Source organism: Carcharhinus amblyrhynchos, unplaced genomic scaffold (genome assembly GCF_965287045.1).
Source record: "Carcharhinus amblyrhynchos unplaced genomic scaffold, sCarAmb.v2.hapA scaffold_43, whole genome shotgun sequence".
In the NCBI taxonomy this organism is placed as follows: Eukaryota; Metazoa; Chordata; class Chondrichthyes; order Carcharhiniformes; family Carcharhinidae; genus Carcharhinus; species Carcharhinus amblyrhynchos.
The window spans coordinates 4,237,728-4,262,149 of record NW_027649784.1 but is presented as its reverse complement, the minus strand read 5'-3'; the positions used below and the strand labels follow the sequence as shown (position 1 = coordinate 4,262,149).

The window sequence follows — 24,422 nt, the reverse complement described above, 5'->3', positions numbered from 1 at the left end:
GCAGGACCTCACCGCGCCGTTACACAGGACCTCACCGCGCCGTTACACAGGACCTCACCGCACCGTTACACAGGACCTCACCGCGCCGTTACACAGGACCTCACCGCGCCGTTACACAGGACCTCACCGCGCCGTTACACAGGACCTCACCGCGCCGTTACACAGGACCTCACCGTGCCGTTACACAGGACCTCACCGCGCCGTTACACAGGACCTCACCGCGCCGTTACACAGGACCTCACCGCGCCGTTACACAGGACCTCACCGCGCCGTTACACAGGACCTCACCGCGCCGTTACACAGGACCTTACCGTGCCGTTACACAGGACCTCACCGCGCCGTTACACAGGACCTCACCGCGCCGTTACACAGGACCTCACCGCGCCGTTACACAGGACCTCACCGCGCCGTTACACAGGAGCTCACCGCACCGTTACACAGGACCTCACCGCGCCGTTACACAGGACCTCACCGCGCCGTTACAGAGGACCTCACTGCGCCGTTACACAGGACCTCACCGCGCCGTTACACAGGACCTCACCGCGCCGTTACACAGGACCTCACCGCGCCGTTACACAGGAGCTCACCGCGCCGTTACACAGGAGCTCACCGCGCCGTTACACAGGACCTCACCGCGCCGTTACACAGGACCTCACCGCGCCGTTACACAGGACCTCACCGCGCCGTTACACAGGAGCTCACCGCGCCGTTACACAGGACCTCACCGCACCGTTACACAGGAGCTCACCGCGCCGTTACACAGGACCTCACCGCGCCGTTACACAGGACCTCACCGCGCCGTTACACAGGACCTCACCGCGCCGTTACACAGGACCTCACCGCGCCGTTACACAGGAGCTCACCGCGCCGTTACACAGGACCTCACCGCGCCGTTACACAGGACCTCACCGCGCCGTTACACAGGAGCTCACCGCACCGTTACACAGGAGCTCACCGCGCCGTTACACAGGACCTCACCGCGCCGTTACACAGGACCTCACCGCGCCGTTACACAGGAGCTCACCGCACCGTTACACAGGACCTCACCGCACCGTTACACAGGACCTCACCACGCCGTTACACAGGACCTCACCGCGCCGTTACACAGGACCTCACCACACCGTTACACAGGAGCTCACCGCGCCGTTACACAGGACCTCACCGCGCCGTTACACAGGACCTCACCACACCGTTACACAGGAGCTCACCGCACCGTTACACAGGAGCTCACCACACCATTACACAGGACCTCACCGCGCCATTACACAGGACCTCACCACGCCGTTACACAGGAGCTCACCGCGCCGTTACACAGGAGCTCACCACACCATTACACAGGAGCTCACCGCGCCGTTACACAGGAGCTCACCGCGCCGTTACACAGGACCTCACCGCGCCGTTACACAGGACCTCACCGCGCCGTTACACAGGACCTCACCACACCGTTACACAGGACCTCACCACACCGTTACACAGGACCTCACCACACCGTTACACAGGACCTCACCGCGCCGTTACACAGGAGCTCACCGCGCCGTTACACAGGACCTCACCGCGCCGTTACACAGGACCTCACCGCGCCGTTACACAGGAGCTCACCGCGCCGTTACACAGGAGCTCACCGCGCCGTTACACAGGACCTCACCGCGCCGTTACACAGGACCTCACCACACCGTTACACAGGACCTCACCACACCGTTACACAGGACCTCACCGCGCCGTTGCACAGAGCCTCACCGTGACAGAGAAACGTCCCACATTGCTAAAGATCACAGTGATGTCCCCAAGCTTCAGTTTGTCACCAACCAGTGCAGAACTCCGATAGTTTACAGGCTGGAATTTTACTCTCCCGCCCGTCACGGGAATTAGAGCAGGCGAGGGACAGACGGTGGGAAAGTCCGTTGACCTTGGTGGTACGTTCCGGTCTCGGGACGAGCGAGGCTGGAAAGATCCCGCCCATTGTGTACAAACAATAACAACATGTTCATTATATCAGAACCTCGAATATAAAAACCTCCTCACAGGTATTATCAAAACCATATCTGATTATGAGCCATGTAAGGAGGCACTGGGACACAAAGAGATAGCTTCCTGTCTTAACCAGGGGCAGAGAGGTTTAGGGAACGAATTCCAGAGTTTTGTGTGATCTGTGGACTGCCCCTTTAAGAGTATGAGTCAGGCGACCCCTGGGCAGTAAGCCCCTCCTGGTCCAGGAGCTATTGGGCAGTTCGTCACCCGCACTAGAAACAATGTCACTTTAACACAGAGACACCCGTGTCCAGGTAGACAAGCCTAGCTCGAGATTCTTCCACCCACCCTGCCCAATCCATAGGGGCAATAATAATAATACTTCATAATGGCCGGAGAGAGAGAGAGAGAATGGCCGGAGAGAGAGAGAGAGAATGGCCGGAGAGAGAGAGAGAGAATGGCCGGAGAGAGAGAGAGAGAGAATGGCCGGAGAGAGAGAGAGAGAGAATGGCCGGAGAGAGAGAGAGAGAGAATGGCCGGAGAGAGAGAGAGAGAATGGCCGGAGAGAGAGAGAGAGAGAATGGCCGGAGAGAGAGAGAGAGAATGGCCGGAGAGAGAGAGAGAGAGAATGGCCGGAGAGAGAGAGAGAGAGAATGGCCGGAGAGAGAGAGAGAGAATGGCCGGAGAGAGAGAGAGAGAGAATGGCCGGAGAGAGAGAGAGAGAATGGCCGGAGAGAGAGAGAGAGAGAATGGCCGGAGAGCGAGAGAGAGAGAGAATGGCCGGAGAGAGAGAGAGAGAGAATGGCCGGAGAGAGAGAGAGAGAATGGCCGGAGAGAGAGAGAGAGAGAATGGCCGGAGAGAGAGAGAGAGAATGGCCGGAGAGAGAGAGAGAGAGAATGGCCGGAGAGAGAGAGAGAGAGAATGGCCGGAGAGCGGGAGGGAATGGCCGGAGAGAGAGAGAGAGAGAATGGCCGGAGAGAGAGAGAGAGAATGGCCGGAGAGCGGGAGGGAATGGCCGGAGAGAGAGAGAATGGCCGGAGAGAAAGAGAGAGAGAATGGCCGGAGAGAGATAGAGAGAGAATGGCCGGAGAGAGAGAGAGAGAGAATGGCAGGAGAGAAAGAGAGAGAATGGCCGGAGAGAGATAGAGAGAATGGCCGGAGAGAGAGAGAGAGAGAATGGCCGGAGAGAGAGAGAGAGAGAATGGCCGGAGAGAGAGAGAGAGAATGGCCGGAGAGAGAGAGAGAGAATGGCCGGAGAGAGAGAGAGAGAGAATGGCCGGAGAGAGAGAGAGGGAATGGCCGGAGAGAGAGAGAGAGAATGGCCGGAGAGAGAGAGAGGGAATGGCCGGAGAGAGAGAGAGAGAATGGCCGGAGAGAGAGAGAGAGAGAATGGCCGGAGAGAGAGAGAGAGAGAATGGCCGGAGAGAGAGAGAGGGAATGGCCGGAGAGAAAGAGAGAGAGAATGGCCGGAGAGAGAGAGAGAGAATGGCCGGAGAGAGAGAGAGAGAGAATGGCCGGAGAGCGAGAGAGAGAGAGAATGGCCGGAGAGAGAGAGAGAGAATGGCCGGAGAGAGAGAGAGAGAATGGCCGGAGAGAGAGAGAGAGAGAATGGCCGGAGAGAGAGAGAGAGAGAATGGCCGGAGAGAGAGAGAGAGAATGGCCGGAGAGAGAGAATGGCCGGAGAGAGAGAGAGAGAGAATGGCCGGAGAGAGAGAGAGAATGGCCGGAGAGAGAGAGAGAGAGAATGGCCGGAGAGAGAGAGAGAGAGAATGGCCAGAGAGAGAGAATGGCCGGAGAGAGAGAGAGAATGGCCGGAGAGCGGGAGGGAATGGCCGGAGAGAGAGAGAGAGAGAATGGCCGGAGAGAAAGAGAGAGAATGGCAGGAGAGAAAGAGAGAGAATGGCCGGAGAGAGAGAGAGAGAATGGCCGGAGAGAGAGAGAGAGAGAGAATGGCCGGAGAGAGAGAGAGAGAGAGAATGGCCGGAGAGAGAGAGAGAGAATGGCCGGAGAGAGAGAGAGAGAATGGCCGGAGAGAGAGAGAGAGAGAATGGCCGGAGAGAGAGAGAGAGAGAGAATGGCCGGAGAGAGAGAGAGAGAATGGCCGGAGAGAGAGAGAGAGAATGGCCGGAGAGAGAGAGAGAGAATGGCCAGAGAGAGAGAGAGAGAGAGAATGGCCGGAGAGAGAGAGAGAGAGAATGGCCGGAGAGAGAGAGAGAGAATGGCCGGAGAGAGAGAGAGAGAGAATGGCCGGAGAGAGAGAGAGAGAATGGCCGGAGAGAGAGAGAGAGAATGGCCGGAGAGAGAGAGAGAGAGAATGGCCGGAGAGAGAGAGAGAGAGAATGGCCGGAGAGAGAGAGAGAGAGAATGGCCGGAGAGAGAGAGAGAGAGAATGGCCGGAGAGAGAGAGAGAGAATGGCCGGAGAGAGAGAGAGAGAGAATGGCCGGAGAGAGAGAGAGAGAGAATGGCCGGAGAGAGAGAGAGAGAGAATGGCCGGAGAGAGAGAGAGAGAGAATGGCCGGAGAGAGAGAGAGAGAATGGCCGGAGAGAGAGAGAGAGAATGGCCGGAGAGAGAGAGAGAGAGAATGGCCAGAGAGAGAGAGAGAGGGAATGGCCAGAGATAGAGAGAGAGAGAATGGCCGGAGAGAGAGAATGGCCGGAGAGAGAGAGAGAGAATGGCCGGAGAGCGGGAGGGAATGGCCGGAGAGAGAGAGAGAGAGAATGGCCGGAGAGAGAGAGAGAGAGAATGGCCGGAGAGAGAGAGAAAGAATGGCCGGAGAGCGGGAGGGAATGGCCGGAGAGAGAGAGAGAGAGAATGGCCGGAGAGAGAGAGAGAGAGAATGGCCGGAGAGAGAGAGAAAGAATGGCCGGAGAGCGGGAGGGAATGGCCGGAGAGAGAGAGAGAGAGAATGGCCGGAGAGAGAGAGAGAGAGAATGGCCGGAGAGAGAGAGAGAGAGAATGGCCGGAGAGAAAGAGAGAGAGAATGGCCGGAGAGAGAGAGAATGGCCGGAGAGAGAGAGAGAGAGAATGGCCGGAGAGAGAGAGAGAGAGAATGGCCGGAGAGAGAGAGAGAGAGAATGGCCGGAGAGCGGGAGGGAATGGCCGGAGAGAGAGAGAGAGAATGGCCGGAGAGAAAGAGAGAGAGAATGGCCGGAGAGAGAGAGAGAGAGAATGGCCGGAGAGAGAGAGAGAGAGAATGGCCGGAGAGAGAGAGAGAGAGAGAGAGAATGGCCGGAGAGAGAGAGAGAGAGAATGGCCGGAGAGAGAGAGAGAGAGAATGGCCGGAGAGTGGGAGGGAATGGCCGGAGAGCAGGAGGGAATGGCCGGAGAGCGGGAGGGAATGGCCGGAGAGAGAGAGAGAGAATGGCCGGAGAGAGAGAGAGAGAGAATGGCCGGAGAGAGAGAGAGAGAGAATGGCCGGAGAGAGAGAGAGAGAGAATGGCCGGAGAGAAAGAGAGAATGGCAGGAGAGAGAGAGAGAGAGAATGGCCGGAGAGAGAGAGAGAGAGAATGGCCGGAGAGAGAGAGAGAGAGAATGGCCGGAGAGAGAGAGAGAATGGCCGGAGAGCAGGAGGGAATGGCCGGAGAGCAGGAGGGAATGGCCGGAGAGCAGGAGGGAATGGCCGGAGAGCAGGAGGGAATGGCCGGAGAGCAGGAGGGAATGGCCGGAGAGCAGGAGGGAATGGCCGGAGAGCGGGAGGGAATGGCCGGAGAGCGGGAGGGAATGGCCGGAGAGCGGGAGGGAATGGCCGGAGTGAATGTATCGATGGGTTTATGACAGAGGAAAGATAATGGATTCGGTCTTTTGGATATTGCTGCTCCGGTGTTGGGTAAGAAACCCGGAAGCTCCTGACTCCCCAGTGTTGGATTTGGAGGGATATCCCAGTGGGAAATTCCTCTGGGATGCTCTGTGGTCCGGTTTTACTCCTTAATTTCCCTGTGCTGGGCTGGGAGTTCCTGAACAAAGTGATGTAACACACTAACTCCTGTTGGTTCTGTCAGGGTCACACCGATGAGATACTCTGAGGGGGAAGCAATGTTTAACCAACTCTCCATATCTCCCCCACCCCCTCAAACCCAGTCAATCCCATTTCCAACTGGCTTTCCACAGTTTTACTAGTGAGTTCACAGAGAGGTCACAGAGGTTAGGTTAATCGATATGTTTGATAGGAATCGAGTGGTTTATTGGACTCACTGATGTCAGGAACACTGTAAGTGTTATTTCCTGCCAAAATCACAGTTCATTTATCAGTGTCACAAGTAGGCTTACATTAACACTGCAATGAAGTTACTGTGAAAATCCCCCTAGTCGCCCACACTCCGGCTCCTGTTGGGGTTACACTGAGGGAGAATTTAGCACGGCCCAATGCACCCTAACCAGCACGTCTTTCAGACTGTGGGAGGAAACTGGAGCCCACGGAGGAAACCAACGGAGACATGGGGAGAATGTGCAGATTCCACACAGTGACCCAGGCTGGGTATCGAACCTGACTTCCTGGCGCTGTGAGACAGCAGCGCTAACCCACTGTGTCACCGTGCCGCTGGGATTGAACCCGGGTCCCTGGCGCTGTGAGACAGCAGTGCTAGCCCACTGTGTCACCGTGCCGCTGGGATTGAACCCGGGTCCCTGTGAGGCAGCAGCGCTAACCCACTGTGTCACCGTGCCGCTGGGATTGAACCCGGGTCCCTGGCGCTGTGAGACAGCAGTGCTAGCCCACTGTGTCACCGTGCCGCTGGGATTGAACCCGGGTCCCTGTGAGGCAGCAGCGCTAACCCACTGTGTCACCGTGCCGCTGGGATTGAACCCGGGTCCCTGTGAGGCAGCAGCGCTAACCCACTGTGTCACCGTGCCGCTGGGATTGAACCCGGGTCCCTGTGAGGCAGCAGCGCTAACCCACTGTGTCACCGTGCCGCTGGGATTGAACCCGGGTCCCTGGCGCTGTGAGACAGCAGTGCTAACCCACTGTGTCACCGTGCCGCTGGGATTGAACCCGGGTCCCTGGCGCTGTGAGGCAGCAGCACTAACCCACTGTGTCACCGTGCCGCTGGGATTGAACCCGGGTCCCTGTGAGGCAGCAGCGCTAACCCACTGTGTCACCGTGCCGCTGGGATTGAACCCGGGTCCCTGTGAGGCAGCAGTGCTAACCCACTGTGTCACCGTGCCGCTGGGATTGAACCCGGGTCCCTGTGAGGCAGCAGGGCTAACCCACTGTGTCACCGTGCCGCTGGGATTGAACCCGGGTCCCTGTGAGGCAGCAGCGCTAACCCACTGTGTCACCGTGCCGCTGGGATTGAACCCGGGTCCCTGTGAGGCAGCAGCGCTAACCCACTGTGTCACCGTGCCGCTGGGATTGAACCCGGGTCCCTGGCGCTGTGAGGCAGCAGCGCTAACCCACTGTGTCACCGTGCCGCTGGGATTGAACCCAGGTCCCTGTGAGGCAGCAGCGCTAACCCACTGTGTCACCGTGCCGCTGGGATTGAACCCGGGTCCCTGTGAGGCAGCAGCGCTAACCCACTGTGTCACCGTGCCGCTGGGATTGAACCCGGGTCCCTGTGAGGCAGCAGCGCTAACCCACTGTGTCACCGTGCTGCTGGGATTGAACCCGGGTCCCTGGCGCTGTGAGGCAGCAGCGCTAACCCACTGTGTCACCGTGCCGCTGGGATTGAACCCGGGTCCCTGTGAGACAGCAGCGCTAACCCACTGTGTCACCGTGCCGCTGGGATTGAACCCGGGTCCCTGTGAGACAGCAGCGCTAACTCACTGTGTCACCGTGCCGCTGGGATTGAACCCGGGTCCCTGGCGCTGTGAGGCAGCAGCGCTAACCCACTGTGTCACCGTGCCGCTGGGATTGAACCCGGGTCCCTGTGAGGCAGCAGCGCTAACCCACTGTGTCACCGTGCCGCTGGGATTGAACCCGGGTCCCTGGCGCTGTGAGGCAGCAGCGCTAACCCACTGTGTCACCGTGCCGCTGGGATTGAACCCGGGTCCCTGTGAGACAGCAGCGCTAACCCACTGTGTCACCGTGCCGCTGGGATTGAACCCGGGTCCCTGTGAGACAGCAGCGCTAACCCACTGTGTCACCGTGCCGCTGGGATTGAACCCGGGTCCCTGTGAGGCAGCAGCGCTAACCCACTGTGTCACCGTGCCGCTGGGATTGAACCCGGGTCCCTGGCGCTGTGAGACAGCAGCGCTAACCCACTGTGTCACCGTGCCGCTGGGATTGAACCCGGGTCCCTGTGAGGCAGCAGCGCTAACCCACTGTGTCACCGTGCCGCTGGGATTGAACCCGGGTCCCTGTGAGACAGCAGCGCTAACCCACTGTGTCACCGTGCCGCTGGGATTGAACCCGGGTCCCTGTGAGGCAGCAGTGCTAACCCACTGTGTCACCGTGCCGCTGGGATTGAACCCGGGTCCCTGGCGCTGTGAGGCAGCAGCGCTAACCCACTGTGTCACCGTGCCACTGGGATTGAACCCGGGTCCCTGTGAGACAGCAGCGCTAACCCACTGTGTCACCATGCCGCTGGGATTGAACCCGGGTCCCTGTGAGACAGCAGCGCTAACCCACTGTGTCACCGTGCCGCTGGGATTGAACCCGGGTCCCTGTGAGGCAGCAGTGCTAACCCACTGTGTCACCGTGCCGCTGGGATTGAACCCGGGTCCCTGGCGCTGTGAGGCAGCAGCGCTAACCCACTGTGTCACCGTGCCGCTGGGATTGAACCCGGGTCCCTGGCGCTGTGAGACAGCAGCGCTAACCCACTGTGTCACCGTGCCGCTGGGATTGAACCCGGGTCCCTGTGAGGCAGCAGCGCTAACCCACTGTGTCACCGTGCCGCTGGGATTGAACCCGGGTCCCTGTGAGGCAGCAGCGCTAACCCACTGTGTCACCGTGCCGCTGGGATTGAACCCGGGTCCCTGTGAGACAGCAGCGCTAACCCACTGTGTCACCGTGCCGCTGGGATTGAACCCGGGTCCCTGTGAGACAGCAGCGCTAACCCACTGTGTCACCGTGCCGCTGGGATTGAACCCGGGTCCCTGTGAGGCAGCAGCGCTAACCCACTGTGTCACCGTGCCGCTGGGATTGAACCCGGGTCCCTGGCGCTGTGAGACAGCAGCGCTAACTCACTGTGTCACCGTGCCGCTGGGATTGAACCCGGGTCCCTGTGAGACAGCAGCGCTAACCCACTGTGTCACCGTGCCGCTGGGATTGAACCCGGGTCCCTGTGAGGCAGCAGCGCTAACCCACTGTGTCACCGTGCCGCTGGGATTGAACCCGGGTCCCTGGCGCTGTGAGACAGCAGCGCTAACTCACTGTGTCACCGTGCCGCTGGGATTGAACCCGGGTCCCTGGCGCTGTGAGACAGCAGCGCTAACTCACTGTGTCACCGTGCCGCTGGGATTGAACCCGGGTCCCTGTGAGACAGCAGCGCTAACTCACTGTGTCACCGTGCCGCTGGGATTGAACCCGGGTCCCTGGCGCTGTGAGACAGCAGCGCTAACTCACTGTGTCACCGTGCCATCCCATGATAAATGAAACTGTAACTTTTGTTTTCCCAAAATGACTGCTTCTCTTCTCACTGCAGAAGGGGAACATTTACATTGTTGATTACGAGATGCTGGATGGGATTCCAGCCAATTCAATCTGTGGAAAACAGCAGTGTCTCGAAGCACCAATGTGTCTTTTGTACTTGAATCCAGAGAATGAGTTAATTCCCATTGCAATTCAGGTATGGTTCCTCTGCTGACTATCTGTACCTCTATTGATTCTGTGTATTTGTAGGATATTTCTGTGTTCGTTATTAATCTTTACAAATACCTTTATATATTTATCACAAGGAAGTAGAGCTCTTACCATCCTGGGTGCCGCTGTTACTCAGATTTTTCCTGTTTCTTTGTGAATCCATTTCTTTCCTTTCTATCAATTCTCTCCTTCGTTTGTTTCTTGCCTTTCTCTTGTTACGATGCCAAGGTGGATCCCACGCCGAATCCCCCAAAGCGGAATACCTTGTAATCAGTTAAAAGTGTTGGGGAAGGTGTGAACTGTTCTTCATTAATGTTTAGAGGTTCATTAACAGAAATACCCCACATTAAGTGAACAAGTTATTTATTTAACCAACCGGGAACTTTAACCAAACAAGCAATATATTGATTAAAGTAAGAGTCTGCTGGAATGCTGTTCAAATAAATATAAGGTTCATTCACTAACAAACAATAACATAATTTCGTCAGTCTCAAAAAATACCTTTGGAGTTACCATAGAAACCATAGAAGGTTCCAGCTCAGAAACAGGCCGTTCGGCCCTCCTTGTCTGTGCTGAACCATTTTTCTGCCCAGTCCCACTGACCTGTTCTTGGAGCATATCCCTCCACACCCTCTCATCCATGAACCTGTCCAAGTTTTTCTTAAATGTTAAAAATGAGCCCACATTTCCCACTTTATCCGGCAGCTGATTCCACACTCCCACCACTCTCTGTGTGAAGAATCCCCCCCGAATATTCCCTTTAAACTTTTCTCCTTTCATGCCCTCTGGTTTTTCTCCCCCTAACGTCAGTTCTTCAGTGCATTCTGTCCTAAGTCTCTCTTGAGAACGACCATGTCCGTCACTGTAACATCCTCTTATCCTGTCCAGCCCCTGCCCTGACGAACAGCCAATGTGCTAACAATCCGCTCTGTATAATTAACAGATCCGCCAGGAACCAGGACCACAAAACCCCATCTTCCTTCCGAGTGACAGCAAGTACGATTGGCTGCTTGCTAAGATCTGGGTTCGCCACGCTGACATGCAGATACATCAGTTGGTGTCACACCTGTTGGAGACACACCTATTTGCGGAGATCTTCTGCATCGCAACGTTGAGAAAACTGCCAAACGCACACCCTCTTTTCAAGGTAATTTCCCGGTGAAATGCTGGACTCTGGGTTGGGAGCTTCATCCTGGGGAAGTGTGCGGATGACAGCGCTCCCAGGTTTGAGGGATGGATCGGGGAAGCTGGGATTGTGACGAGGGATCTGGGCAACGCAGAGAACTTGTTTCTCATTCACAGGAGGCTCAAAGATCGATTGGAGGAGAAAGACAAGAAAAGTGACAGCAAAATCACAGATTCTTACAGTGCAGAAGAGGCCATTCGGCCCATCGAGTCTGTACTGACGCATGAAAGGCCATGGCCTGCCCACCGAATCCCACTTGCCAGCACTGGGCCCAGAGCCCAATTCGCACCGGAGTTTGACAGTTCTGGAACTTTCCGCATGCGCACTGGCCTTGGACCGTCAGTCTCCCCATTTGCTGAACAGCTCGATCACTGGCCAGCCCGGGACCCCCACAGTGCTACCCCTCCCCTCTCCACCCACACAGCTCGATCACTGGCCAGCCCGGGACCCCCACAGTGCTACCCCTCCCCTCCCCACCCACACAGCTCGATCGCTGGTCAGCCCGGGACCCCCACAGTGCTACCCCTCCCCTCCCCACCCACACAGCTCGATCACTGGCCAGCCCGGGACCCCCACAGTGCTACCCCTCCCCACTCCACCCACACAGCTCGATCACTGGCCAGCCCGGGACCCCCACAGTGCTACCCCTCCCCACTCCACCCACACAGCTCGATCACTGGCCAGCCCGGGACCCCCACAGTGCTACCCCTCCCCACTCCACCCACACAGCTCGATCACTGGCCAGCCCGGGACCCCCACAGTGCTACCCCTCCCCACCCACACAGCTCGATCGCTGGCCAGCCCGGGACCCCCGCAGTGCTACCCCTCCCCACTCCACCCACACAGCTCGATCACTGGCCAGCCCGGGACCCCCGCAGTGCTACCCCTCCCCACTCCACCCACACAGCTCGATTGCTGGCCAGCCCGGGACCCCGCAGTGCTACCCCTCCCCACCCACACAGCTCGATCACTGGCCAGCCTGGGACCCCCACAGTGCTACCCCTCCCCACCCCACCCACACAGCTCGATCACTGGTCAGCTCGGGACCCCCACAGTGCTACCCCTCCCCACCCACACAGCTCGATCGCTGGCCAGCCCGGGACCCCCGCAGTGCTACCCCTCCCCACTCCACCCACACAGCTCGATCACTGGCCAGCCCGGGACCCCCGCAGTGCTACCCCTCCCCACTCCACCCACACAGCTCGATCGCTGGCCAGCCCGGGACCCCCGCAGTGCTACCCCTCCCCACCCACACAGCTCGATCACTGGCCAGCCCGGGACCCCCACAGTGCTACCCCTCCCCACCCCACCCACACAGCTCGATCACTGGTCAGCTCGGGACCCCCACAGTGCTACCCCTCCCCACCCACACAGCTCGATCGCTGGCCAGCCTGGGACCCCCACAGTGCTACCCCTCCCCTCCCCACCCACACAGCTCGATCACTGGCCAGCCCGGGACCCCCGCAGTGCTACCCCTCCCCACCCACCCACACAGCTCGATCACTGGCCAGCCCGGGACCCCCACAGTGCTACCCCTCCCCTCCCCACCCACACAGCTCGATCACTGGCCAGCCCGGGACCCCCGCAGTGCTACCCCTCCCCACTCCACCCACACAGCTCGATCGCTGGCCAGCCCGGGACCCCCGCAGTGCTACCCCTCCCCACCCACACAGCTCGATCACTGGCCAGCCCGGGACCCCCACAGTGTTACCCCTCCCCACCCCACCCACACAGCTCGATCACTGGTCAGCTCGGGACCCCCACAGTGCTACCCCTCCCCACCCACACAGCTCGATCACTGGCCAGCCCGGGACCCCCACAGTGCTTCCCCTCCCCTCCCCACCCACACAGCTCGATCACTGGCCAGCCCGGGACCCCCACAGTGCTACCCCTCCCCACCCACACAGCTCGATCACTGGCCAGCCCGGGACCCCCGCAGTGCTACCCCTCCCCACCCACCCACACAGCTCGATCACTGGCCAGCCCGGGACCCCCACAGTGCTACCCCTCCCCTCCCCACCCACACAGCTCGATCACTGGCCAGCCCGGGACCCCCACAGTGCTACCCCTCCCCACCCACACAGCTCGATCACTGGCCAGCCCGGGACCCCCACAGTGCTACCCCTCCCCACCCACACAGCTCGATCGCTGGCCAGCCCGGGACCCCCACAGTGCTACCCCTCCCCACCCACACAGCTCGATCACTGGCCAGCCCGGGACCCCCACAGTGCTACCCCTCCCCTCCCCTCCCACACAGCTCGATCGCTGGCCAGCCCGGGACCCCCACAGTGCTACCCCTCCCCACCCACACAGCTCGATCACTGGCCAGCCCGGGACCTCCACAGTGCTACCCCTCCCCACCCCACCCACACAGCTCGATCACTGGCCAGCCCGGGACCCCCGCAGTGCTGCCCCTCCACCAAGGTCATTGATGAAGCAGCTGAAGATAGTTGGGGTCTCGGACACTCCCCTGAGGGACTCCTGCAGAGATATCCTGGAGCTGAGATGACTGACCCTCCACAACCACAACCACCTTCCTGTGTCCCAGGTCTGACTCTAACCAGCGGAGAGTTTGCTCCCCCCCCCACACCCGATACCCACTGATTCCAGTTTCACTCAGGCTCCTTGATGCCTCACTCGGTCGAATGCTGCCTCGATGCCAGGGGCTGTCACTCTCACCTCACCTCAGGAATTCCGTGTTTGAACCAAGGCTGTAATGAGGTCAGGAGCTGAGTGACCCTGACGAAACCCAAACTGGGCGTCACTCAGCAGGTTATTGCTGAGCTGGTGCTGCTGGATCGCACTGTCGATAACCCCTTCCATCAGTTTACTGATGTTCCAGAGTAGACTGGGTGGTAATTGGCTGGGTTGGAATTTGTCCTGGTTTTTGTGTACAGGACGTACCTGGGTAATTTTCCACACTGTTGGGTAGATGCCAGTGTTGTCACTGTACTGGGAGAGCTTGGCTAGGGGAGCAGCAAGTTCTGGAACACAAATCTTCAGTACGATCTAATCCTCTGATCATCCTGTATGCCTCTATTAACCTCTTAACCTCCAATGAAAATAACCTCAAGTCCCTCAGCCTTTCCTCATAAGACCTTCCCACCATACCAGGCAACATCCTGGTAAACCTCCTCTGCACCCTTTCCAATGCCTCCACATCTTTCTTATAATGCAGCGACCAGAACTGTACGCAATACTCCAAGTGCGGCCGCACCAGAGTTTTGTACAGTTGCAACGTGACCTCACGGTTCCGAAATTCAATCTCTCTACCAATAAAAGCTAACACACCGTACGCCTTCTTAACAACCTTATCAACCTGGGTGCCAACTTGCAGGGAGCTTTGCACATGTACCCCGAGATCTCTCTGCTCGTCGACACTACTAAGAGTCCTTCCATTAGCCCGATATTCTGTACTCCTGTTACTCTTACCAAAGTGAATCACCTCACGCTTTTCCATATTAAACTCCATTTGCCACCTCTCGGCCCAGCTCTGCAGCTTATCTATGTCCCTCTGCAAACTGGAACATCCATCCTCACTGGCTACAACTCCTCCAACGTTGGTGTCATCAGCAAATTTACTAATCCATCCTTCTACACCCTCATCTAGGTAATTTATAAAAATGGCAAACAGCAGTGACCCCAAAACAGATCCCTGAGGTACACCACTTGTAACTGAACTCCAGGTTGAATATTTCCCATCAACCAACACCCACTGTCTTCTATCAGCTAGCCAATTCCTGATCCAAACTGCTAAATCACCCTCAATCCCATGCATCTGCATTAGCTTACCATGGGGAACCTTATCAAATGCTTTGCTAAAATCCATATACATCACGTCAACTGCCTTACCCTTATCCACCTCTTTGGTCACCTTTTCAAAAAACTCGATAAGGTTTGTGAGGCACAATCTACCCTTCACAAAACCATGTTGACTATCCCTCATCAAATTATTCCTTTCTAGATGATTATAAATTCTATCTCTTATAATTCTTTCCAAACCTTTACCCACAACAGAAGTAAGGCTCACTGGTCTATAGTTACCAGGGTTGTCGCTACTCCCCTTCTTGAACATTTGCTATCCTCCAGCCTTCCAGCACTATTCCTGTAGACAATGACGGCATAAAGATTAAAGCCAAAGGTTCTGCAATCTCCTCCCCTAGCCTCCCAGAGAATCCTAGGGTAAATCCCATCTGGCCCAGGGGACTTATCTATTTTCATACTTTCCAGAATTGCTAACACCTCCTCCTTATGTACCTCAATCCCGTCTAGTTTAATACCCTCTGTCTCTATATTCTCCTCGGCTACACTGACTTTTTCCTGTGTGAATACTGTCGAAAAATACTCATTCAGTGCCTCTCCTATCTCTTCAGGCTCCATGCACAATTTCCCACTGCTGTCTCTGACTGGCCCTAATCTTGCCCTAACCAATCTTTTATTCTTGACATACCTGTAGAAAGCTTTAGGATTTTCCTTGATCCTATCCGCCAAAGTCTTCCCATGTCCTCTTCTAGCTCTTCTCAACTCTCTCTTTAGCTCCTTCCTGGCTAATTTATAACTCTCCAGTGCCCTAACTGAGCCTTCATGTCTCATCTTTACATAAGTCTCCTTCTTCCTCTTCACCAGAGATTCAACTTCTTTTGTAAACCAGGGTTCCCTCGCTCGACCACTTCCTCCCTGCCTGACAGGTACATGTTTATCAAGGACTCGCAGTAGCTGCTCCTTGAACAAGCTCCACATTTCAATTGTGCCCATCCCCTGCAGTTTCCTTCCACATCCTATGCATTCTAAATCTCACCTAATATCATCATAATTTCCTTTCCCCCAGCTATAACTTCTGCCTTTCGGTATATGCCTATCCCGTTCCATCACTAAGGTAAACGTAACCGAATTGTGGTCACTATCACCAAAGTGCTCACCTACCTCCAAGTCTAACACCTGGTCTGGTTCATTACCCAGTACCAAATCCAATGTGGCATCATCTCTTGGGGACAGACTGGGGAACAGTGGGATATGGAGAGGGGACGGACTGGGAACAGTGGGATAGAGAGAGGACAGACTGGGGAACGGTGGGGCATAGAGAGAGGACAGACTGGGGAACAGTGGGATAGAGAGGAGACAGACTGGGGAACAGTGGGATAGAGAGGGGACAGATTGGGGAACGGTGGGGTATAGAGAGAGGACAGACTGGGGAACAGTGGGATAGAGAGAGAGGACAGACTGGGGGACAGTGGGATATAGAGAGAGAGGACAGACTGGGAACAGTGGGATAGAGAGGGGACAGACTAGGGAACGGTGGGATATAGACAGAGGACAGACTGGGAACAGTGGGATAGAGAGAGGACAGACTGGGAACAGTGGGATAGAGAGGGGACAGACTAGGGAACAGTGAGGTATAGAGAGAGGACAGACTGGGGAACGGTGGGATGTAGAGAGAGGACAGACTGGGGAACAGTGGGATCGAGAGAGGACGGACTGGGGAATGGTGAGGTATAGAGAGGGGACAGACTGGGGAACAGTGGGATAGAGAGAGAGGACAGACTGGGAACAGTGGGATAGAGAGAGGACAGACTAGGGAACGGTGAGGTATAGAGAGAGGACAGACTGGGAAACAGTGGGATAGAGAGAGGACAGACTGGGGAACGGTGGGATGTAGAGAGAGGACAGACTGGAAAACAGTGGGATCAAGAGAGGACGGACTGGGGAACGGTGAGGTATAGAGAGAGGACAGACTGGGAACAGTGGGATAGAGAGAGGACAGACTGGGAACAGTGGGATAGAGAGAGGACAGACTGGGGAACAGTGGGATCGAGAGAGAGGACAGACTGGGGAACGGTGAGGTATAGAGAGGGGACAGACTGGGGAACAGTGGGATAGAGAGAGATACTGTGATAGAGAGATCTACATACTGTGTCAGGAAACCCTCCTGCACACATTGAACAAAAACTGACCCATCTAAAGTACTCAAACTATAGCTTTTCCAGTCAATATTTGTAAAGTTAAAGTCCCCCATAACAACTACCCTGTTACTTTCGCACCTATCCAGGATTATCTTTGCAATCCTTTCCTCTACATCCCTGGAACTTTTCGGAGACCTATAAAAAACTCCCAGGAAGGTGACCTCTCCTCTTCTGTGTCTAAACTCAGCCCATAATACCTCAATAGATGAAAAGGATCATTAGTGAACCAGACGGGTTTTCCGACAATGGGTCATCAGGACATTCTTAATTCCAGATATTTTTTATTGAATTCAAATTCCACCATCTACTGTGGCGGGATTCGAACCCAGGTCCCCAGAAACATTAACTGGATCTCCGAATGAACCATGGGACTTCATGTCATTGGGTAAAATAAGAAGCAATGGTGATATTGGAATTGAACGGAGTAATGTTATCGCTTTGTTATGTGGGAGATTGTGGAGAATAAATCTCAACCCAAAACCTCTTCCATCTTTTAGCTCCTTATGCCACATCTGAAATTCACTTTGCACATCAACACATCCGCAAGACAACTCCTTATCTCCGAGGGGGGAGTATTTGATCAGGTGGGTACGTTCTCCCAGCATTCTCAAATAAAATCATTCTGACATTGTAATAATGGATTCACCACAGGACATCACAGTGAGATATACAGAGGGGACAGACTGGGGAACAATGGGATAGAGAGAGAGGGGAGACTGGGGAACAGTGGGATAGAGAGAGAGGACAGACTGGGGAACAGTGGGATATCGAGAGGGGACAGACTGGGGAACAGTGGGATAGAGAGAGAGGGGAGAGTGGGGAACAGTGGGATAGAGAGAGAGGACAGACTGGGGAACAGTGGGATAGAGAGAGAGGACAGACTGGGGAACAGTGGGATAGAGAGAGAGGGGAGACTGGGGAACAGTGGGATAGAGAGAGAGGGGAGAGTGGGGAACAGTGGGATAGAGAGGGGACAGACTGGGGAACAGTGGGATAGAGAGGGGACAGACTGGGGAACAGTGGGATAGAGAGAGAGGGGAGACTGGGGAACAGTGGGATAGAGAGGGGACAGACTGGGGAACAGTGGGATAGAGAGAGGGGAGACTGGGGAACAGTGGGATAGAGAGGGGACAGACTGGGGAACAGTGGGATAGAGAGAGAGGGGAGACTGGGGAACAGTGGGATAGAGAGGGGACAGACTGGGGAACAGTGGGATAGAGAGAGAGGGGAGACTGGGGAACAGTGGGATAGAGAGAGAGGGGAGAGTGGGGAAAAGTAGGATAGGGAGAGAGGGGAGACTGGGGAACAGTGGGATAGAGAGAGAGGGGAGAGTGGGGAACAGTGGGATAGAGAGAGAGGGGAGAGTGGGGAAAAGTAGGATAGGGAGAGAAGGGAGACTGGGGAACAGTGGGATAGAGAGAGGACAGACTGGGGAACAGTGGGATAGAGAGAGGGGACAACTGGGGAACGGTGGGATATAGAGAGGGGACAGACTGGGAACAGTGGGATAGAGAGAGAGGACAGACTGGGGAACAGTGGGATAGAGAGAGAGGGGAGAGACTGGGGAACAGTGGGATAGAGAGAGAGGGGAGAGACTGGGGAACAGTGGGATAGAGAGAGGGGACAGACTGGGGAACAGTGGGACAGAGAGAGAGGGGAGACTGGGGAACAGTGGGATAGAGAGAGGACAGACTGGGGAACAGTGGGATAGAGAGAGAGGGGAGACTGGGGAACAGTGGGATAGAGAGAGAGGGGAGAGTGGGGAACAGTGGGATAGAGAGAGAGGGGAGAGTGGGGAAAAGTAGGATAGGGAGAGAGGGGAGACTGGGGAACAGTGGGATAGAGAGAGGACAGACTGGGGAACAGTGGGATAGAGAGAGGGGACAACTGGGGAACGGTGGGATATAGAGAGGGGACAGACTGGGAACAGTGGGATAGAGAGAGAGGACAGACTGGGGAACAGTGGGATAGAGAGAGAGGGGAGAGACTGGGGAACAGTGGGATAGAGAGAGAGGGGAGAGACTGGGGAACAGTGGGATAGAGAGAGAGGGGAGACTGGGGAACAGTGGGATAGAGAGGGGACAGACTGGGGAACAGTGGGATAGAGAGGGGACAGACTGGGGAACAGTGGGATAGAGAGAGAGGGGAGACTGGGGAACAGTGGGATAGAGAGGGGACAGACTGGGGAACAGTGGGATAGAGAGAGGGGAGACTGGGGAACAGTGGGATAGAGAGGGGACAGACTGGGGAACAGTGGGATAGAGAGAGAGGGGAGAGTGGGGAACAGTGGGATAGAGAGAGAGGGGAGAGTGGGGAAAAGTAGGATAGGGAGAGAGGGGAGACTGGGGAACAGTGGGATAGAGAGAGGACAGACTGGGGAACAGTGGGATAGAGAGAGGGGACAACTGGGGAACGGTGGGATATAGAGAGGGGACAGACTGGGAACAGTGGGATAGAGAGAGAGGACAGACTGGGGAACAGTGGGATAGAGAGAGAGGGGAGAGACTGGGGAACAGTGGGATAGAGAGAGGGGACAGACTGGGGAACAGTGGGATAGAGAGAGGACAGACTGGGGAACAGTGGGATAGAGAGAGGGGACAACTGGGGAACGGTGGGATATAGAGAGGGGACAGACTGGGAACAGTGGGATAGAGAGAGAGGACAGACTGGGGAACAGTGGGATAGAGAGAGAGGGGAGAGACTGGGGAACAGTGGGATAGAGAGAGGGGACAGACTGGGGAACAGTGGGACAGAGAGAGAGGGGAGACTGGGGAACAGTGGGATAGAGAGAGGACAGACTGGGGAACAGTGGGATAGAGAGAGGACAGACTGGGGAACAGTGGGATAGAGAGAGGGGACAACTGGGGAACGGTGGGATATAGAGAGGGGACAGACTGGGAACAGTGGGATAGAGAGAGAGGACAGACTGGGGAACAGTGGGATAGAGAGAGAGGGGAGAGACTGGGGAACAGTGGGATAGAGAGAGGGGACAGACTGGGGAACAGTGGGACAGAGAGAGAGGGGAGACTGGGGAACAGTGGGATAGAGAGAGGACAGACTGGGGAACAGTGGGATAGAGAGAGGACAGACTGGGGAACAGTGGGATAGAGAGAGGGGACAACTGGGGAACGGTGGGATATAGAGAGGGGACAGACTGGGAACAGTGGGATAGAGAGAGAGGACAGACTGGGGAACAGTGGGACAGAGAGAGAGGGGAGACTGGGGAACAGTGGGATAGAGAGAGAGGACAGACTGGGGAACAGTGGGATAGAGAGAGAGGGGAGAGACTGGGGAACAGTGGGATAGAGAGAGGGGACAGACTGGGGAACAGTGGGACAGAGAGAGAGGACAGACTGGGGAACAGTGGGATATCGAGAGAGGACAGACTGGGGAACAGTGGGATAGAGAGAGAGGACAGACTGGGGAACAGTGGGATAGAGAGAGGGGACAACTGGGGAACAGTGGGATAGAGAGAGGGGACAGACTGGGAACAGTGGGATAGAGAGAGAGGACAGACTGGGGAACAGTGGGATAGAGAGAGAGGGGAGAGACTGGGGAACAGTGGGATAGAGAGAGGGGACAGACTGGGGAACAGTGGGACAGAGAGAGAGGACAGACTGGGGAACAGTGGGATATCGAGAGAGGACAGACTGGGGAACAGTGGGATAGAGAGAGAGGGGACAGACTGGGGAAAAGTGGGATAGAGAGGGGACAGACTGGGGAAAAGTGGGATAGAGAGGGGACAGACTGAGGAACAGTGGGATAGAGAGAGCGGGGAGACTGAGGAACAGTGGGATAGAGAGAGAGGACAGACTGGGGAACAGTGAGATAGAGAGAGAGGACAGACTGGGGAACAGTGGGATAGAGAGAGAGGGGAGACTGGGGAACATTGGGATAGAGAGAGAGGGGAGAGTGGGGAAAAGTAGGATAGGGAGAGAGGGGAGACTGGGGAACAGTGGGATAGAGAGAGAGGACAGACTGGGGAACAGTGGGATAGAGAGAGAGGACAGACTGGGGAACAGTGGGATAGAGAGAGAGGGGAGAGTGGGGAACAGTGGGATAGAGAGGGGACAGACTGGGGAACAGTGGGATAGGGAGAGAGGACAGACTGGGGAACAGTGGGATAGAGAGAGAGGGGAGAGTGGGGAACAGTGGGATAGAGAGGGGACAGACTGGGGAACAGTGGGATAGAGAGAGAGGACAGACTGGGGAACAGTGGGATAGAGAGAGAGGGGAGAGTGGGGAACAGTGAGATAGAGAGAGAGAGGAGAGTGGGGAAAAGTAGGATAGGGAGAGAGGGGAGACTGGGGAACAGTGGGATAGAGAGAGGACAGACTGGGGAACAGTGGGATAGAGAGAGGGGACAACTGGGGAACGGTGGGATATAGAGAGGGGACAGACTGGGAACAGTGGGATAGAGAGAGAGGACAGACTGGGGAACAGTGGGATAGAGAGAGAGGGGAGAGACTGGGGAACAGTGGGATAGAGAGAGGGGACAGACTGGGGAACAGTGGGACAGAGAGAGAGGGGAGACTGGGGAACAGTGGGATAGAGAGAGGACAGACTGGGGAACAGTGGGATAGAGAGAGGACAGACTGGGGAACAGTGGGATAGAGAGAGGGGACAGACTGGGGAACAGTGGGATAGAGAGAGAGGGGAGAGTGGGGAACAGTGGGATAGAGAGGGGACAGACTGGGGAACAGTGGGATAGGGAGAGAGGACAGACTGGGGAACAGTGGGATAGAGAGAGAGGGGAGAGTGGGGAACAGTGGGATAGAGAGGGGACAGACTGGGGAACAGTGGGATAGAGAGAGAGGACAGACTGGGGAACAGTGGGATAGAGAGAGAGGGGAGAGTGGGGAACAGTGAGATAGAGAGAGAGAGGAGAGTGGGGAAAAGTAGGATAGGGAGAGAGGGGAGACTGGGGAACAGTGGGATAGAGAGAGGACAGACTGGGGAACAGTGGGATAGAGAGAGGGGACAACTGGGGAACGGTGGGATATAGAGAGGGGACAGACTGGGAACAGTGGGATAGAGAGAGAGGACAGACTGGGGAACAGTGGGATAGAGAGAGAGGGGAGAGACTGGGGAACAGTGGGATAGAGAGAGGGGACAGACTGGGGAACAGTGGGATAGAGAGAGGACAGACTGGGGAACAGTGGGATAGAGAGAGGGGACAGACTGGGGAACAGTGGGACAGAGAGAGAGGGGAGACTGGGGAACAGTGGGATAGAGAGAGGACAGACTGGGGAACAGTGGGATAGAGAGAGGACAGACTGGGGAACAGTGGGATAGAGAGAGGGGACAACTGGGGAACGGTGGGATATAGAGAGGGGACAGACTGGGAACAGTGGGATAGAGAGAGAGGACAGACTGGGGAACAGTGGGATAGAGAGAGAGGGGAGAGACTGGGGAACAGTGGGATAGAGAGAGGGGACAGACTGGGGAACAGTGGGACAGAGAGAGAGGGGAGACTGGGGAACAGTGGGATAGAGAGAGGACAGACTGGGGAACAGTGGGATAGAGAGAGGACAGACTGGGGAACAGTGGGATAGAGAGAGGGGACAACTGGGGAACGGTGGGATATAGAGAGGGGACAGACTGGGAACAGTGGGATAGAGAGAGAGGACAGACTGGGGAACAGTGGGATAGAGAGAGAGGGGAGAGACTGGGGAACAGTGGGATAGAGAGAGGGGACAGACTGGGGAACAGTGGGACAGAGAGAGAGGGGAGACTGGGGAACAGTGGGATAGAGAGAGGACAGACTGGGGAACAGTGGGATAGAGAGAGGACAGACTGGGGAACAGTGGGATAGAGAGAGGGGACAACTGGGGAACAGTGGGATAGAGAGAGGGGACAGACTGGGAACAGTGGGATAGAGAGAGAGGACAGACTGGGGAACAGTGGGATAGAGAGAGAGGGGAGAGACTGGGGAACAGTGGGATAGAGAGAGGGGACAGACTGGGGAACAGTGGGACAGAGAGAGAGGGGAGACTGGGGAACAGTGGGATAGAGAGAGGACAGACTGGGGAACAGTGGGATAGAGAGAGGACAGACTGGGGAACAGTGGGATAGAGAGAGGGGACAACTGGGGAACGGTGGGATATAGAGAGGGGACAGACTGGGAACAGTGGGATAGAGAGAGAGGACAGACTGGGGAACAGTGGGATAGAGAGAGGGGACAACTGGGGAACAGTGGGATAGAGAGAGGGGACAGACTGGGAACAGTGGGATAGAGAGAGAGGACAGACTGGGGAACAGTGGGATAGAGAGAGAGGGGAGAGACTGGGGAACAGTGGGATAGAGAGAGGGGACAGACTGGGGAACAGTGGGACAGAGAGAGAGGGGAGACTGGGGAACAGTGGGATATCGAGAGAGGACAGACTGGGGAACAGTGGGATAGAGAGAGAGGGGACAGACTGGGGAAAAGTGGGATAGAGAGGGGACAGACTGGGGAACAGTGGGACAGAGAGAGAGGGGAGACTGGGGAACAGTGGGATATCGAGAGAGGACAGACTGGGGAACAGTGGGATAGAGAGAGAGGGGACAGACTGGGGAAAAGTGGGATAGAGAGGGGACAGACTGGGGAACGGTGGGATAGAGAGAGCGGGGAGATGAGGAACAGTGGGATAGAGAGAGAGGACAGACTGGGGAACAGTGAGATAGAGAGAGAGGACAGACTGGGGAACAGTGAGATAGAGAGAGAGGACAGACTGGGGAACAGTGGGATAGAGAGAGAGGACAGACTGGGAACAGTGGGATAGAGAGAGGGGAGAGACTGAGGAACAGTGGGATAGAGAGAGCGGGGAGACTGAGGAACAGTGGGATAGAGAGAGAGGACAGACTGGGGAACAGTGAGATAGAGAGAGAGGACAGACTGGGGAACAGTGGGATAGAGAGAGAGGACAGACTGGGAACAGTGGGATAGAGAGAGGGGAGAGACTGAGGAACAGTGGGATAGAGAGAGCGGGGAGACTGAGGAACAGTGGGATAGAGAGAGAGGACAGACTGGGAACAGTGGGATAGAGAGAGAGGACAGACGGGGGAACAGTGGGATAGAGAGAGAGGGGAGAGTGGGGAACAGTGGGATAGAGAGGGGACAGACTGGGGAACAGTGGGATAGGGAGAGAGGACAGACTGGGGAACAGTGGGATAGAGAGAGAGGGGAGAGTGGGGAACAGTGGGATAGAGAGGGGACAGACTGGGGAACAGTGGGATAGAGAGAGAGGACAGACTGGGGAACAGTGGGATAGAGAGAGAGGGGAGAGTGGGGAACAGTGAGATAGAGAGAGAGAGGAGAGTGGGGAAAAGTAGGATAGGGAGAGAGGGGAGACTGGGGAACAGTGGGATAGAGAGAGGACAGACTGGGGAACAGTGGGATAGAGAGAGGGGACAACTGGGGAACGGTGGGATATAGAGAGGGGACAGACTGGGAACAGTGGGATAGAGAGAGAGGACAGACTGGGGAACAGTGGGATAGAGAGAGAGGGGAGAGACTGGGGAACAGTGGGATAGAGAGAGGGGACAGACTGGGGAACAGTGGGACAGAGAGAGAGGGGAGACTGGGGAA

The 24,422-nt window shown here is 56.3% G+C and overlaps 1 protein-coding gene across 1 annotated transcript in view; it reads left to right on the top strand.

The window, feature by feature from the left end:
- LOC145337141 (polyunsaturated fatty acid lipoxygenase ALOX15B-like) overlaps positions 1-24,422 on the top strand; it is an 85,696-nt gene that overhangs the window by 34,899 nt on the left and 26,375 nt on the right. Inside the window, exons 7-9 of the mRNA XM_080181926.1 lie at positions 9,549-9,692; positions 10,650-10,853; positions 17,350-17,436. Coding sequence (XP_080038052.1) covers positions 9,549-9,692; positions 10,650-10,853; positions 17,350-17,436 — 435 coding nt within the window. The remainder of the gene's footprint in view (positions 1-9,548; positions 9,693-10,649; positions 10,854-17,349; positions 17,437-24,422) is intronic.